General features: G+C 49.0%; 1 protein-coding gene across 1 annotated transcript in view; it reads left to right on the top strand.

Moving 5' to 3' along the window:
• Positions 1-12,336, top strand: part of AMT (aminomethyltransferase) — a 459,623-nt gene that overhangs the window by 327,575 nt on the left and 119,712 nt on the right. The window contains exons 4-5 of the mRNA XM_069644169.1: positions 6,002-6,133; positions 7,610-7,688. Coding sequence (XP_069500270.1) covers positions 6,002-6,133; positions 7,610-7,688 — 211 coding nt within the window. The remainder of the gene's footprint in view (positions 1-6,001; positions 6,134-7,609; positions 7,689-12,336) is intronic.

Below are 12,336 nucleotides of genomic sequence, written 5' to 3'. Positions count from 1 at the left end.
AAGACATTCTGCAGATGGTCACCAAATTTCAGAAGCCATGAGGCCGACTTCTTGAGGTTGCTCGGCCTCATGGCTTCCTGAATTTTCCTGGTGCCAAAGGCTCGTCTGAGAATGAGATCCCTTCAATGGGCTCTCAGGACACAATGGTCTCAATTCTCGGGCAGCATGTCAGACCTACTCTTGGTTCCAAACATGGTGGCATAGGATCTCATGTAGTGAACCCTTTTGGCAACCATGGCCAGAGATGACGGTAGTGACAGATGCCTCACTCACGGGGTGAGGAGCCCACGCCAACAATCTGACTGCCAGCAGTCGTTGGTCTCCATCGAAGTCCAAACTACACATCAATCTCTTGGAGCTGAGAGCAATCAGTCTTGCGCTGAAGGCATTTCTGCCCTCTGTATGGGGAAATATTGTCTTGATGATGACAGACAACATAGTGGCCATGTACTACCTCAACAAGAGAGGAGCTGTAGGTTCACTACCACTTTGCAGAGAGGCAATGCAGCTCTGGTTTTGGGCAATACAAGAAGAAAGTTCACCTAGCCGGGGAGGAGAACACGGCGGCAGACGCTCTATGCAGGCAGAGCACAGTCTCCCATTAGTGGGAGCTAGTTCAGGAAGTCCTTCAAGAGATCTGCGGCCTTTTGGGAACCTTTCAACTGGATCTGTTCGCCACCAGTGTCAACCAGAAGTTCGAACTGTACTGCTCCAGGGAATTTCCCCAAGAGGAGCTCTGGGGGACGCATTGTGGTGGACTGGGAGTTTCCACTCCTGAACGCGTTTCCTCCAGTCCCCGTCAGTCCTCCCGTGATCAGGAGGTTGAGAAAGTTCAGGAAATCGTTGATCCTTATTGCCCCGGATTGGCCCAGGAGGACGTGGTACCCGGACCATCTGCACATGTCCATCTGCCCTTCCACAAAGAGAGGACCTTCTCTCGCGAGAAGAGGGTTGGTTCTCCATCCAGAGGTCAAGACAGTCTTCACGCATTGTTTCTGAGAGGCTGAGGTTGAAGGATTCGGACCTCCAGGACAATGTAATGGAGATTTTGCTTTCAGACAGAAGGCCAGAAAAAGAATCTTCGTACCGCTGCTGTTGGTATAAATTCAGCAGCTGGTGCAGGGATAAGAATGTGGATCCTTTTCTATGCAAAACACCACAGGTGTTATCTTTTCTGCTGCATTTGGCCAATCTGGGGTTTCAGGTTGGAACAATTAAAGGTTATTTAGTGGCGCTTTCAATCTTCAAGCGCTAATCTGATGAAACGTCATACTTTAAAGTACCTTTGGTGATACAATTTCTAAAGGGACTCACTAATATGTTCCCTCCATCTCCTTTTCAGGTTACGGTTTGGGGCCTTAATCTTGTTTTAAAGTTTCTCATGTGTGCATCATTTGAACCCGCTCCATTTAAGACTGCTAACATTCAAAACTATCTTGTTAGTAGCGCTAACATCAGCCCGTAGGGTGCGTGAGTTGCAGGCACTATCTTCTAAACCTGCTTTTACGGTCTTACATAGGGACACGGTTATCCTTGGGGTCAAACCTTCATTCCTACCTAAGGTCATATCAGATTTTCAATTGGGACAAAAGATAGTATTACCTACTTTTTACCCTCCACCTCATCCTGGCAAAGAAGAGGGGAGATTACACAGACTTGACCCATAGAGGGCTCTGAGTTTCTACATTTCACGGATGCCAAAGTTTCGTCTGGGTGAGCAACTGTTTATAGGATACACTGGTCATAGGCTGGTAGACCAAACAGACCTTGTCCAGATGGATTATTTTAGCTATTACTGAATGCTATAGGCTGGCCGGCAAAGATCCCCAGAAGGCTTGAGCCCATTCCACTAGGGGCATGACTACTACTTCTGCTCTGCAAAGAGGTGTTCGAAGAAAAAATATTTGTGAGACAGCCACTTGGTCTACCATTCCCACTTTTACAAAGCATTACTGTCTTGATTCCACCTTAAGTTAGGATGGAAGCTTTGGGAAAGCAGTCTTCATTCGGTTCACAACAACCCGTGATGACAAAATTCATACTCCCGCCTTCAAAACTAACACTGCTTTGGGAGTCTATTAAAAGATGAGGAATACGTGGGAGGACACAATCCATTCGAAGAACAAGTTACTTACCCCTGGTAACGTTATTTCGACTGCATGTTCCTCGCACATATTCCTCATTGCCCCTCCCAGCCTACCCCGCAGTAGAATTTCCATGTTATTGCAGCTTACGCTCCTTCATATTCTAGTATGTTCTAATCTGCTTTAATGCAGGTAGTTCTGCTGTAAGAAAGACACAAAAAAGAGAACTGAAGCCAACAGGCTCTGTGCGTGCTATATATACCTTCTATGACATCGTCCTCGAGACGGAGGCCCTCGAGGGACATCGAGTCGACCGCATCGACGCGTAGCGCACTCTGCTGAAATGTTTTTCTGAAAGAGGCTGAAGCTGGATATTGGAGATAGCAAAAGCTGAGGAATACGTGGGAGGAACATCCAGTCGAAGGAACATTACCAAGGGTAAGTAACTTGTTCATCTCTGTGATAGTCACTGATCTGAGGTGAGAACCCCTGCTGCCTGGCTTGAACTGTGTGGCTTGCAATTGCTCTGCCAAAATTCTTGCTCCATCAGAGGAGATCATGACTCTCCACCATCTAGCTACTCATCATTGTTGGGACGTCCTGCTTTGCTGAGTATTTGTCCCCACCTGAGCCACCTGGGACCTTCCTTAACTGGTCATCCCTGTGCCTCTGTCTCACTGATGCTGCCATAATCATTGGAGGTCAACTGCAAGTGCTCCTCCTCCTTCAAACCTGTGCTTCTGTTCCTGCAACCTTGTGGGACTCTGCAAATTGAGCCGGAGTCCTGAACCAAAATTTAGTCAGACCCTTTCTCGACATCCGAGAGGTCCTCTTGGGCTTTCCTCCCAGTGTTCTTCAGTCTGGGCTATCTTTCCCGGGGCTTCTGACCAATTCCATCCTGCCTGTGGCCCTCCTCTTTTTGGTTTCTAGACTGTGTGCAGTCCATCAAGGCCTCCCCTATTAGCCCCCGACTGCAACCGTTTTCTTCAGTGTGTTGTTGGTCCGCTCTGCAGCATTCAATTTGGGCTTCTGGTTGTTGAGTCTGCATCTCTTCTGATGCACCCCCCCTTGACTACCTGTCACTGGTGCACCAGGAGTGAGGCTCCTGCTCCTCCCTTGTCCTGTTTTCCTACCTTAGGCAGGCTGCACAAGGGCGATGGACCTAGGTGAACCACACCCCAGCAGATGCGCGCCTGAGTCGATGGGCCAGATGACGTGCCTAATGTTAGTCTGCCCATCAGGTGTAGAAGGGGCCTCAATAGCTCAAAGGAAAACAGTCTGAAGGGACCTGACCCAAACAGAGCGAGAACGTAAGCTACGAGGAGTACACGCACAAATGGCAGACAGTGGGAAACATCTACATCACCACAGAAGTCACAGCTCAGAAGGACCCAAGGGTAGCAATCAAGGAAAGTTCCAGGTGAGGGGTACACAAATGCCAAAAGCCTATCATGGAGAATCCAAGAACTGTATCCAAGAAGAGAAAGCTGTGTTGTTACCAGGTAAGGAACAGAGGTGATGCAGGAACAAATCCAATGGACAGAAGCCAGGTTGTTACGAATAGATGAGTCAATACAAGATGAACCAACAAGATGATCCAAAAGCATGTAGAGGAAACAGAAGCTAAGTGTCCAGAAGTTCGGGTACACAGGAGCTGTGCTGTTGAACAGAAACGTTGTTCACGCGGTGAAAAGCTGTTTTGAGGAGTGCAGATCTGCTGCAATCTGACAGGTTTATTTCTGCATTGTGGGGCCTGCCGGGATTTTGGACGCTGTGCGTCCTTGTGACGTCGAGGGCACTGAGAACATCAGGGGACGTTGTTCCCAAGAGATGCCCTGTCACTCAAATGCAATGTCATCCCCCGAAGCAATCGATGCCAGCGTACGAGCGGCAGGCGAACCATGACAAGGTTCAGGTGGTTGGCTGCTGACTCATTCAATGGCGGGACCTGTAAGCAATATTTTATCTATGTTGTCACAATTAACATGCGTGAACTATTGACTTTGTCCCATTGGTTCCAATGGACGTACTTTTCTAAAACTCCCTGAAGCACTACTAACTTTGACTTACCTGTAAACTGGCTGTGCACCTTTGTTCCCCTTAGTTTCCTCGAGTTTGTAAAGTGATTGGTGTATTTTTAGTACCTACCTGTGATTTCATATGCTTTTGTTGTAGGAGTTCTTTTTAAATTTTGCAAAGTAGTCTGTTGCATTAAGGCGTACCAATCTTTTCCATTCTCCTCCTAAATCTGTATTGTCCTTTCTGCACTGTTTTCTGTTTTTATAATAACGCTGTTCTGTTTTTAAGAGAAGCGAGTTTATAATTATTTTGTGTAATAGTATTTTGGTTAAAATGCAAACCTTTATTCTCATACAAGTATAAGACTTCAATAACATAATTAATTAGTGGTGACATAAGCATCCACAATACTAAGTAATACCACATTGTCATATATTATGCTGCAAAAAACGATATCTGCATGGTTAAAATAATCACTAACTAACATTCCCTATCCCTTAAAGAGAGACCATATAAAAATCAATCCAATAGGTTTCACCTTTATAGCATAATATTTAATTATCCATGTAGGAAGCCTAAAATTGTTCAAAGCTTACTCAGAGTGTCCCAGGGCTACGTTCACCAATGGCCTATATTATAAAATATCCCTCTTTGTCTCTTAGGACTTGGCTATTAAGGTTTTGTTTTAATATATTGCATACACTATTGAACCGCCTTTTAAACCCTTTCATGGTTTCAAGGTTATGTTACGTTAGCAATTTTTATAAAGTGCACTATCACCCGAGGGTATCTTGGCGCTAGAACATCACAAAGACAGACAGATTTCTGGCAGCTTAGAATAAGGTCTTCAGAGAATATCTAAACTAAAAGGGGTTGAAAACGCAGCTCAGTGGTAGCTGTAATGAGTTCCAAAGTCTAGCCGCAGCCACAGAGAGGGCCCGGCCACCAACCCTGGCGAGCCGAAAGGTGGGAACCGAAAGTAAGAAGGCAGACCATGAGCAAAGTTCACGGCCGGGAAGGTAGCAAACAAATTTGTCCTTGAGATAGTCAGCTGCTTGGCCATGCAGTGCACGGTGGACCAAACAAGGAGACTTAAAAACCCCACATATTCCCATCCCTTTTTCCAATATTCAAGGATCCATGGTACTCGCAGTTAGTTCTTATGCAGTTATCAGCAAACTTAATACTTGTCGCATTTGTGGGCTTTGAATACTACTAGCTGTCCAACTGCTCTAACAGCACTCTGTGGCACCTTCGGAGGCATTTTGTAACTGTCTATGCATCAGCACAATAGTTCAGCAACAGAACCCACCATCGATGATGGCAGCGAGCGTTCCCTGCTCTAACTGCACTCAGCGTGTCGAGTACACTTTTCAGTAAATTCTACTCTACTTGTCTTAATTTTGTGCTTGCATGCGAATAGCTGTACCTTCTACCAGTCCTCTCGCCTCTTAAGAGTGAAACTAGACTGCTCTGTTACATTACCATTGATAGGCATTTACACTAACATTGTGGAAAGCCCTGGACATGCACTAAGGTTGGTCTTCTGGAACCCCTCATCAGAGGTCTTCAGAAAAACCTCCTTAACAAATCTACTGTTTGCTTTAAGTGTAAAGGACCTGCAAAATGAAGCCAAAATGTGTGAGCGGGGTAGGAGTCCGCATAGACACTGTCATGCATTCTTCCCATCATTATTTCTAAATTCTTTGTTGCCAAGTGTTCAAGACCTATACAAAATATCCCGCATGTATATAGGAACGGGAACAATGGACCAAGAGTTACTTGTGAGCAATCTGTAACTTAAACCAGAGGTTTAATCGAAATAACACTTTGGGCCGTAATCTGTATTTGCTTTCCTGTTTCACTCTACCATGTTTGCACTTTCTTTGTTGTAACAGGGTACTCTCTCCCTCTTCACCAATGAGAAAGGAGGAATCATTGATGACCTTATTGTTACAAACACATCAGAGGGATACCTGTATGTGGTGTCAAATGCAGGCTGCGCGCAAAAGGACTCAGCCCTAATGCAGGTATGGGGATTCTTGCTCCTCCATAAACGAACATTACTCATGCATTGCCTTTGAGTTGTAAGACACCACACTTCTTTTCTGCCAGGGTATATGATATTATCAAAACCTTGCATCTGTTTACTCAGGATTGTTATTGTGGCAACTTTTCTAACAAGCAAGGGTAAGACTGATCGTGTCATAGGTTCACCACACATGCTTAATACCTGTATTTACACCAGGTTGGGCACTATCGCCCATCACAGGAATAATCACATATAAACTTACATGCAAGTCCCCAAGCCGATGGCACTAGGGTATATGTCAGATGTAGTGTTACAAGGCATCAATGGTGTGAGAAAGCAATGTTTCCCAACGTAAGTAACATGCAAGGTCAATTTGGTGTTTTCTCCTTAGTGGAGACAGGCTCCATCCTTCATCAGTTGGAGGGCACAGTATTGCTTACAGGAGACAATGGCCCTGATTCACAGAGCATTTTCCAATGGGGTTTTGCCATTATAAACGCGTCTGTTAATTAGGCCCAATGTATCCAGTCGGTCTATTATAGTGAATACCACAATGTTTGGATATTGCTGGGCAACTGGAGTTTCATATTGTTGCCTTAATCATATGGAAACCCCATTTCCTTATGTGTCAGTATAGTGATGAAGCTATTAGATAGTCGTATGGACATTCAGTCCACAGCAAGAGCAGTGGCTGTAGAGGTGGAAGTGTGATGGAGATGAAAGGCATTGGGTACTTGGCATATGGTTTGGTGATTGCAAGGAAGACATGAAAGTAAGATTTTCCATAGAGAAAGAAAGTGGAGCGTATGTCTCCTGAACTGGAACATGTTTAGTGTTTTAGGTCTCAGCTGTGTATGGTATGTTGCAAAGCTTATGAAAATAAACCTGGGATGCAATCACAGGCGAGGCAGGATAAAGAGAAGGGGTGGCATTTTGTGATGGATCAGGTGCATGTTTACCCAATCAAACATGGATCCTGAGGGCACAACATTTAAATGGTGAATTCAAAGGTATCTGTCGGAGCAGGACATATTTACTTTAACCCAGCCTTAAGAAAGATACATAACTAATATACGCGTAGCCTGTGGCGCTTTGATAGTGTTAAGATGTGCAAAAGCACACCAGAATATTAGGGCTATAAAACAAAATCTTAGTGTGTTTGGTTCCAGTGGACAAACTATCTTCTGTTCTGGATCGTCTAGCACAGCTTCATGGTGTGTACTACATTCATGTAAACTATTGTTAATGCCTTAATGCCTCTCGGGCACAAATGGCTTTTTCTGGAGCATTCATTAATAGTGCCTGGTGGTACAGTATGTACATATAACATGTCTCACTAAGTTTTTGTGTACACTCCATCAGCTTTGCTTTTGAATTCAAGGGATGATTAAATGCTAAAACTAAAAAGTTGATGTCTTCACCCATTCCACAAACTGACATGCTCTTTGCTTCCATCCATATTCTTTCAATTTAGAATAAACAGAAAGAATTAAAAGCCGCTGGGTACAACGTGGATTTGGAGCCTGTGGATAATGCTCTTTTAGCACTTCAAGGTAACAGAAGTAAATTGTTACTGTTTTTCGCACACACGAAGATACTGCAGTGTCTGTCCACACAATGTAATCAGTCTTCTTACATTGATACTTCCTCGTCATTGTTTTTTTATTTTTCTCCCTGGGACATCGACACATTTACAAATGCAACATTTCTACAAGTGTGCACTGAATGCACGATGTTTGTGATGTGTTTTAAAGTATTAAAGTGCTCCATTCTGGGAGTTAGCGGAGCAAGATAAAGTGGTTAATTTTCAAGCCGGCAAAAATGTCTAGTTTTTTATTTAAGACATGATGGCAATGACTGTGAATCATTTTCTTTACTTGATTGTTACCAGCAACGATGTTGAAGGACAATGGACAATAAAGCAGTGTGTCTCCTTATAGTTGAAGCATGTTGTCTCGCCACATCCTGTTTCAGGCTTCCACTTTCTTACTCCATTTTCCTACTATCATTCCTTCCCGACTGTTTGGGAACAACCTGTGTTTTCAGGCATGGCTGGAACAGGCATTCTCAAAGTAAAGTGCTTATTGTTTAAAGGTTAAGCCTCCTATCCCCCGTGTACCACAATGTGGCAGCCTAGACCTATTCATTTGCATCCCATCACCAAGGGACCAGCTGACTATGCCAAACCAAATGCTGTGGTTTAATAGGGTTTGTAGTTTCAAGTTCAAGTTGTAAGCTACTAGATCCCCCAACAAGTTACACCCCACCTCAATTCTACACATGCCCACAGCACATGATTTCTTACTCGCCAAGAGTCAATCATCACTAGCCAAGCGCATATTCTGAGCCATGGTTTTAGGCTTAATCCCAGCTGCTCCTCCACCAAGCTACACCAACCCCGGATACTCTTGTTACTCGTGCTCCTCTCTCCACCCTGGGTCTCGCTCCTCCTGCTTTCCCTGATGCGTCACCACAATTTGAGCTCTTCTTCTGCGACTTCTCGCTGTCTCTTTTTTTGTTCTCCCTCTTAATCTTGATTGTCTCCCTTCCCTTCCCTTCTCTTGCTCTTCTCCTTCCCTTCTTCCTCCTAACTTCCTCTTGGCAGCTCTTCCTCCTTCTGGTGCCTCCTCTTCACCTCCTATTTTAACCCTCTCCATGGTTCTTCCTAATCGCCCTTCTCCAGCATGGGGTCTGGCATGGATTCACATGCTCATGAATATTCCCCGTCGTCGGGCTGGGAATCCTCGGTAAAGAAAAAATCAGTATCAGTTTCGTTTCTGATCTGTCTTTCCTAGTAGTAACCAATCACTGATCTCTGCGTCATACTGACCAAAGCCAATGACTGCCCTCTACCTAAGCCCCACCTCTGGCAGCCATCTTTGGATTTTTACCGCACGTTCAAGTGTTGGGAGTCCTCGTGCTTAGCTCTCGAGCTTTTACTGCGTGTTTCGCGCTTTTACAGGTGAATTTTCACATTTTTTTCGGTTAATCGAGCCTCAAGCTCCACCGTTTCTACTCCCGTTAACGGCTACCCGTGGCAGGAATTTCCTACGCCCCTCAAGGGTGAAGATTTCGTCGAATCAACTTCTTGGAGGATTCCAGAAGATTCGCGGCCTACTTCGAGATGGCCCAGGATACGAGTTTGTCGCCCGGACCCAAGCTGTTTCGCAGAAGTCCTGGATGCGGGCTGCAGAATGTGTTTAAGGAAGACAAACATTCGCAATGCCTCTACTGTCTTCATGGGGACAAGACTCATGTAGAGAAGGACTGCCAGTTCTGCAAGAACTTGTCGGAGCGGACCATGAGGGACCGTCGATCCCGTCTCGCAAGCTGGTTGGAGAAGGGCTCTACGGTGAGAAGAAGAAGAAAGGGTCCGAGCGGGCTTCTAAGTCCTGCGCGGATGCCCCGGCGACGGGGGCCCAACACCAGGCCAAGCGTCGCGAGTCCGCTGGCTCCGGGAGCGCCGAAAGGTCGGGCTCTTCGGTCGCCAGGCTGGGTGCACCTTCCCCGGCACCGTCAACCACGAGCCAACGCTCCGGTTCGGGGAAGAGAAAGTCCGAGACCCCGGGTAAGCTTCGGGAGAAGCCCCGTCCGATCTCGGAAGAGGGGGAGCGAGGCGTCGCCCCTCCCCCGAAGGAGAAGGCCCGGGACGCACCTAAGGTGGTGAAGGCCCCTACCCAGCAGGCGAAGGCCTCTATCGAGGCTATCGCGGCGACTCTTGCCAAGCCGGCAGAGACACCGCCAGCAGAGACTGCCTCCGGGACTAGAGTTTCCCTGCCGCCAAGGAGGGAATCCTCTTTTCAGCCCATCGTCGTGGCCGCCATGATGGAAGAAGCGAGGGGGGGCACGGTGCCCTCCTCGAGCTCAGAGTCGGCCTCAGAGGAGGAACTGAACGAGGCCGTGAGGAACCTCGAAGTCCAATTCGAGAAGGTTTGATCCCGTCAGGAAGATCCTCGGGAGATAACCGAGGAAGACAACGATGGTGAGGAAGAGCGGCCTTCCCTTCCGGCGCAGCCGGATCCTAGGCCTCAGGATGGCTCGGCGGCCATTTTGTCTGCCATCCAGTCCTTATGCTCTGAGATAAGGACGAGATTCCCACGGCCCAGGCCGGAGGACCCGCAACGAGGCCCGTCGGGAAGTCCTCAGAACAAACGACAGAGGACCCAACCCTCTCCTCCGCTCACCCCCGTAAGGCCTACTCATCCTCATCCTCCCACGAGTTGGGAGATGACGGTGCGTTGGGCTCGACGACGGGTTCTGAGGGCGATGGCGACGACGATGGAACGGGTCTCCCGTCGCACGGGCGTCGCCGCCCGACGAGATTGGCTCATTCCACGCCATGATCGCCAGGGCGTCCGAATTGTTCCAGTTCTGCCCGGAGGAGCAGAAAAAAGAAGGTTTCCTCTATCAGCGCCGGGAGGCCAAGAGGAAGACGGTCATCGCGGTGCCCCTAATCGATGACATCTGGGAGGAGGGCCTGTTGGTTCTCAAAAACCCCTCCACGGCACCAGCCAAACGGGACCAGTACGAGAAAAAGTACCAGGGCCCCGAAACCGCTCCCCTGTGCCTCAGGGCCCAGCCAATGCCAGACTCGGTCGTCTCGGAGGCGGCGAAGAAGAAAGCGGCGGGGACAGGAGCCTCGACGTCGACTTCCCCGCCGGACGGCGAGGGAAAGAAGTTGGACGCCATGGGGCGGCGGGTCATTTCGTCGGCGGCGACGACGATCAAAGCGGCCAATGCCCTGGCGATCGTGGCCCGTTACGACAGGGAGCTCTGGTTTAAGCTGGCCCCCATATTGGACTTCCTGCCGGACGACAAGAGGTCCGAGGCCCTGGAAATACTGCAAGAGGGCGAGTTGGCGTCAGACCACGCCATAACGGTGGCAACCGATATTGCCGATACCAGGTTCCACCAGCTGGGCAACAGTGTTTGCCTACGACGACGGGGTTAGCTCCGGGCGACCGAATTCCGTCAGGACGTCCAGACCAGGGTGTTGGACATGCCGTTCGACGGCAGCAACTTGTTCGGGAAGGCGGTGGACGAGTCCCTCCAAGCCATAAAAACGGAGGACACAGAGACGGCCCGTGCCCTAGGAGCCCTTCAGCAACGACGGCCCTTTTGGAGCTCTGGAGGCAGACAGGGTGCCTGCAAGGGATCCAGCGGTGGCTCGTTGTCCTACCGCCAGGCGGCGCGCTCCTCGTCTCAGGAGGCCTATAGGGGCCGCGGCAAGCAGGGAGCGCCTCGCCACCGTCGGCAAGGTGGCCAGGGCGGCAAGGCCTCCACCTCCAAGCAGGACTGAACCGGCCGTGGTCTCGGGGCCCCCACCGAAGCACCCTGGTGGGAGGCCAGCTGACGAATTTCGTCGGCGTGTGGAAGTCCATCTCCACCGACCGTTGGGTGCTGGATACCCTGGCAAGAGGACACTCTACCGAATTCCTGAGGAAGTGCCCTCACGTTCCACCTGTGGCCAGGAAGGAAAATCACGTCCCGCAACTGCTGTTGGAAGAACGGGCGATGCTAAGGAAAGGCGCCATCGAGCTTGTCCCGAAGAGGCTCTGGGGCTCCGGGGTGTACTCAAGGTACTTCCTCGTCAGGAAGAAGATGGGCGGCTGGCGCCCCATCCTGGACCTTCGTCGTTTGAACAAATACATCAGATCACAAAAGTTCAGGATGGTCACCCTCCAGCACGTACTGGGACAGCTGGAGGAAGGCGACTTGCTATCGTCTTTGGACCTGGAGGATGCATACTTCCACGTTCCCATCCTCAAAAGTCACCGAAGGTTCCTCAGGTTCGTCGTCCAGGGACGCCACTACCAATTCAGAACACTGCCGTTCGGATTGAAGTCGGCCCCCAGGGTCTTTACCAAGTGCCTAGCACCAGTGGCGGCGTGGCTGCGCCTACAGGGGATTCACGTCTACCCCTACCTGGATGACTGGCTCATCCGCTCAAGGACGAGGGAACTCGCCGTCGAACACACTGCGAGGACCGTCCAGCTACTCACAAACCTGGGATTCACCATAAACTACCCGAAGTCCCACCTGGTGCCGTCGCAGGTGGCCCTGTTTCTGGGAGCGAAGCTCGATACAGTGAGGCGCCTGACGGCCCCGTCGGAAGAACGGACGAAGACCATTCTAGGCAAAGTGCAGCGCCTGCTAGCCACGGACGTGACCAGGGTGAGGTCCATCAAGTCCCTCCTGGGG

This window comes from Ambystoma mexicanum, chromosome 2p, assembly GCF_040938575.1.
Source record: "Ambystoma mexicanum isolate Mex_15411 chromosome 2p, UKY_AmexF1_1, whole genome shotgun sequence".
Classification (NCBI taxonomy): domain Eukaryota; kingdom Metazoa; phylum Chordata; class Amphibia; order Caudata; family Ambystomatidae; genus Ambystoma; species Ambystoma mexicanum.
The sequence above is the reverse complement of the archived record's forward strand: the minus strand, read 5'-3'. Positions and strand labels throughout refer to the sequence as shown.